Source organism: Siphateles boraxobius, unplaced genomic scaffold (genome assembly GCF_051911475.1).
Source record: "Siphateles boraxobius isolate OS27281-9 unplaced genomic scaffold, OSU_SipBor_1 8, whole genome shotgun sequence".
Lineage (NCBI taxonomy): Eukaryota > Metazoa > Chordata > Actinopteri > Cypriniformes > Leuciscidae > Siphateles > Siphateles boraxobius.
This window is the reverse complement of record NW_027509208.1, coordinates 39,212,283-39,217,500: the sequence shown is the minus strand read 5'-3', so window position 1 is coordinate 39,217,500 and position 5,218 is coordinate 39,212,283. Positions and strand designations below refer to the sequence as shown.

Sequence of the window (5,218 nt, the reverse complement as noted above, 5' to 3'; positions counted from 1 at the left end):
TGTCTGTCCTTCTGTGTCTGTCTGTCCTTCTGTGTCTGTCTGTCCTTCTGTGTCTGTCTGTCCTTCTGTGTCTGTCTGTCTGTCCGTCCTTCTGTGTCTGTCTGTCCGTCCTTCTTTGTCTGTCTGTCTGTCTGTCTGTCTGTCTGTCTGTCCTTCTGTGTCTGTCTCTCTTTCTGTGTCTGTCTGTCTGTCTGTCTGTCCTTCTGTGTCTGTCTCTCTTTCTGTGTCTGTCAGTCCTTCTATGTCTGTCTGTCCTTCTGTGTCTGTCTGTCTTTCCTTCTGTGTCGGTCTGTCCGTCCTTCTGTGTCTGTTTGTCTGTCCTTCTGTGTCTGTCTGTCTGTCCTTCTGTGTCTGTCTGTCCTTCTTTGTCTGTCTGTCTGTCCTTCTATGTCTGTCCGTCCTTCTGTGTCTGTCTGTCTGTCCTTCTGTGTCTGTCTGTCTGTCCTTCTGTGTCTGTCTGTCCGTCCTTCTGTGTCTGTCTGTCCTTCTGTGTCTGTCTGTCTGTCCTTCTGTGTCTGTCTGTCTGTCCTTCTTTGTCTGTCTGTCTGTCCTTCTGTGTCTGTATGTCCTTCTGTGTCTGTCTGTCCTTCTGTGTCTGTCTGTCTGTCCTTCTGTGTCTGTCTGTCTGTCCTTCTGTGTCTGTCTGTCTGTCTGTCCGTCCGTCTGTGTGTGTCTGTCTGTCCGTCCTTCTGTGTGTGTCTGTCTGTCTGTCTGTCTGTCTGTCCGTCCTTCTGTGTCTTTGTGTCTGTCTCTCCTTCTGTGTCTGTCCGTCCTTCTGTCTGTCTGTCATTCTGTGTCTGTCTGTCATTCTGTGTTTGTCTGTCATTCTGTGTCTGTCTGTCCTTCTGTGTCTGTCTGTCTGTCCTTCTGTGTCTGTCTGTCTGTCCTTATGTGTCTGTCTGTCTGTCCTTCTGTGTCTGTCTCTCCTTCTGTGTATGTCCGTCCTTCTGTGTCTGTCTGTCCGTCCTTCTGTGTCTGTCTGTCCGTCCTTCTGTGTCTGTCTGTCATTCTGTGTCTGTCTGTCCTTCTGTGTCTGTCTGTCTGTCCTTATGTGTCTGTCTGTCTCTCTCTGTCTCTCTGTCCTTCTGTGTCTGTCTGTCCTTCTGTGTCTGTCTGTCTCTCTCTGTCCTTCTGTGTCTGTCTGTCCTTCTGTGTCTTTCTGTCTCTCTGTCTGTCTGTCCTTCTGTGTCTGTCTGTCCTTCTGTCTGTCTGTCCTTATCTGTCCTTCTGTGTCTGTCTGTCTTTCCTTCTGTGTCTGTCTGTCTGTCCTTCTGTGTCTGTCTGTCCTTCTGTGTCTGTCTGTCTGTCTGTGTGTGTGTGTGTGTGTGTGTGTGTGTGTGTGTGTGTGTGTGTGTGTGTGTGTGTGTGTGTGTGTGTGTGTGTGTGTGTGTGTGTGTGTGTGTGTGTGTGTGTGTGTGTGTGGTATGATCACCTTCACTTTATGTCTGTGTGTTTCTTACAGGTGTTTTATCCCAGTAAAGACGGTACCCAAATCCCAATGTTTATTGTCCATAAGAAAGGAATCGAGCTGGATGGTTCCCATCCCGCCTTCTTATACGGATACGGAGGTTTCAATATTTCCATCACACCCAGCTACAGGTACAATCCAAAGCAAAACACAAAAACACACAGCCAATCACACACTCCATACATGCATCTCCCTTCCTGTTCCTGTAAACGGCTGTCCCCTTCCCGTTTTGTTTTTCAGCGTTTCTCGGCTGATATTTGTCAGGCATCTGGGAGGAGTTTTAGCCGTGGCCAACATCAGAGGAGGTGGAGAATATGGAGAGACTTGGCATAAAGGCATGTGACTGTAATTCTGGAATTGATTTGTGCACATGTTCTTAAATAGAATACTAGAAAATTGCATATTATGCATTATATATCCTGCTTACAATAAAAAATTATATTTTAGTACACTACCATTGAAAAGTTTGGGGTCAGCAAGATTTGATTATTTTGAAAGAAATTTTTACTTTTATTCAGCGAGAATGCATTAAATTAATCAAACGTGGCTTTCTATTAGTAAATGAATTCTGAAAAATGTTTGCACAAAAAAAAAATTAACTGTTTTCAACATTGATAATAATCAGAAATGTTTATTGAGCAGCAAATCATCATATTACAATGATTTCTGAAGGATCATGTGACACTGAAGAGTGAAGACTGGAGTAATGATGTTGGAATACAGGAATAAATGACATTGTAGAATACATTCAAAAAGCATATTTCACACTTTTACTGTTTTACTGTAATTTTGATCAAATAAATGCAGCCTTGTGAGCAGAAGAGAATAATCGACCCCAAACTTTTGAACGCTAGTGTACATACCCCAGAAATAGTATGTGTAGTATGCATTTGGAGCATAAGTTCCGGTGATCATTAACATTAAACGTGTCTCTTACTTTTCTCTGTTCCTGTGCAGCGGGGATGTTGGCCAATAAGCAGAACTGTTTCACTGACTTTCAGTGTGCAGCCGAGTATCTAATAAAGGAGGGTTACACTTCCTCCAGCAAAATCACCATCAACGGAGGGTCCAACGGAGGGCTGCTCGTGGGTACGACACACACACACATTCAAACACACGTTTGTATTCTTCTGGTACTGATTCCTGACTCCTGACTCCTGTCTCCTGTCTCCTGCAGCGGCGTGTGTGAATCAGAGGCCCGATCTGTTCGGCTGTGCTGTGGCTCAGGTCGGCGTCATGGACATGTTAAAGTTTCATAAGTTCACCATCGGGCACGCTTGGACCTCTGATTTCGGCTGCTCTGAACTCAAAGAGCAGTTTGATTGGTTAATCAAGTGAGTTACTTTCACTCAGTCCAGTGTTGCACAGATTTTTGCACAGATCATCTGAGACATAAATGCATGTCAATTAAAGCAGCAAGGCACTCTGTGATTTCAAATGGCTCAAATAAAATATAAATAGATGAAAAACGAAAATTGTTAATGTTTCCTTGGTAACTAACTGAAATAATAAAAAAGTACTAAAATGACTAAAAAAAAACAAAAACAAAGATAAAATAGTAGAGCTGCATGATTAACACAAACAACTTTGACTCTGATTTAACTTTGACAAGTACGATCACAGCGATCAGGTATAGACGGCGTCTTTTCAACCACAAAGTATCATAATATCTGTGTTACAGTAATTAAAATTATCACAGAAGTACTGGGAAAAAAGTTTATTGTTCGAATATAAGCACTGGTGTCTACGGAAGCGATCAAAATAGAGTAAATCATCTTGTATTGTATCAATTACACCAGTGCGTGACGGCAAGTGATTGTTAAAAATATATTTTTCATTTAATCATTCATTTAATAAATTCGTTCAAAAACTCTGATTCATCCAGTAATGAAACAATCGAAGTCTTTATGAGTGAGTCATTCAATCATTCATTCAACTCCATTAAAAAATATATTTTTTATTTGTTTTGTTTTTTATTTGTTATTTTGTTTAGTTGTCTATACAGAATTGTGGGAGAATCGTGATTCTCAATTTATCCAGAATCAAGCATCTCTAAAAAAAAGAAGCTAATAATACAAGCACATAAAATTGCTAAAACCTAAAGTAAAATGCTAAAATGAAAAAGTGAATTAAAAATAGTTATGAATGCTGTAATATAATATAAATAAAATGACTAAAATAATATCATTGATTTGCTCATCCAGTTCGAATATGACCCACAATTTGTTTTATATGTAATTAGTGTAATGTCAGCACACTGTATGTAAAATGTTGCATTTAAAATGTTTCTTATTTTCAATATAGTGAAAATTATTCTTTTTTATTAGATTTTGTTTAGCCCTTTATTTAGTTGTGCAATGTGCATGGATTTTATTGTGTATCACTGTGATGACAGCAAAAACACTCTCTGTTATGAATTTAAAGAGCTGTAAACTTTCTGATCCTGCAGGTATTCTCCTCTTCACAATATCCGTGTTCCAGAAGGGGACGGGGTTCAGTATCCCGCTGTCTTGTTGTTGACGGGCGATCACGATGACCGCGTGGTGCCGCTACACTCATTAAAATACATCGCCACCCTGCAGAATGAGATTGGTCACCGTCCCGGCCAGTCAAACCCTCTCTTTATCTACGTGGACACTAAGTCAGGCCACGGTGCAGGAAAACCCACCAGTAAAGTCATTCAGGAGGTGGCGGACACGTACGCCTTCATCGCTCGCTGCCTGAACCTCAGCTGGCTCGAATGAAACGTTACGAGGCTCTTAACCTCCTCTAAGCTCTAGTCCTGCAGGTTTTTTCTTCTTACAGTTTGATTTCATTCTCGCCTGTTTGCGCTCCTGTTCACTGAAATATTCACTCTTCTTGGTCTCTGTCTTTCCCACTCCTCCACGGTTTCATTATTCGATTTTTTACTTTCTAGTAGAAACGCTAAAATCATTTCAAACGACTGAATGCTATAACCTGAACTACATTCATGACTGATTTCTTATCAATTTACTATGTCACGGCTGTGTACGGGATACACTAGGCTCTTGTTCTTAGGAAATATTATAATTACTGAGGTCACGGGGTGAAGTGTCATAACCTCTCAAGCACTTTACTAAAACTGTATTTATTTGATGACGGAAAGGCATGATGAGTTTACGGATCACTGCGTCGCTTCAATGTACGGCACCCATCAAGAAATCATTTTGTGAGTGATTTCTCATGAAAACATGTTCAGATCACATTTTAACCCCAATACTAAAAGAAACAAATGTAAATTACGCGTAAATAAAAATTAAGCCTGTTTTTTAGGATTTTTTTTCTTTGGTACACTATTTTTAATGGCAGTTAAGCACATTTAAACTAGGGGTCGAGTGTTATGAATTTATTTTTCATTACTGTAATCTATCTGGACATGTTTCCCATTCACATTTTTTTTGTTATTCAAATCAGCATTAATGTGTATAAATACTTTGTAATGTAATGTTTTTTTTTTGCATTACTGTAATAAGTTTTTTCATACAGTATTCATAGAGGATGTCATGAAAATGTTACATATTATTTCTTTTGATTGGAGTTGAAATATAACCTGAGCATGTTTCATAACATGAGATTCACCTTTACAGTGTTTGTGAGGATGTGTTCATTTGTGTGAATGAGCTGTAGAAAGTAATCCATGTCTACCTCCACATTTATGCAGATTGTTTTAACTTTAAAGGGAAAAGCAAACAAAATAACATGGTACAATAAAACACATTTGAACATGAA

The 5,218-nt window shown here is 39.8% G+C and overlaps 1 protein-coding gene across 1 annotated transcript in view; it reads left to right on the top strand.

The window, feature by feature from the left end:
* Positions 1–5,218, top strand: part of prep (prolyl endopeptidase) — an 11,970-nt gene extending 6,752 nt beyond the window's left edge. The window contains exons 11-15 of the mRNA XM_077220953.1: positions 1,463–1,599; positions 1,709–1,803; positions 2,426–2,557; positions 2,646–2,802; positions 3,918–5,218. Coding sequence (XP_077077068.1) covers positions 1,463–1,599; positions 1,709–1,803; positions 2,426–2,557; positions 2,646–2,802; positions 3,918–4,212 — 816 coding nt within the window. The 3' untranslated portion in view covers positions 4,213–5,218. The remainder of the gene's footprint in view (positions 1–1,462; positions 1,600–1,708; positions 1,804–2,425; positions 2,558–2,645; positions 2,803–3,917) is intronic.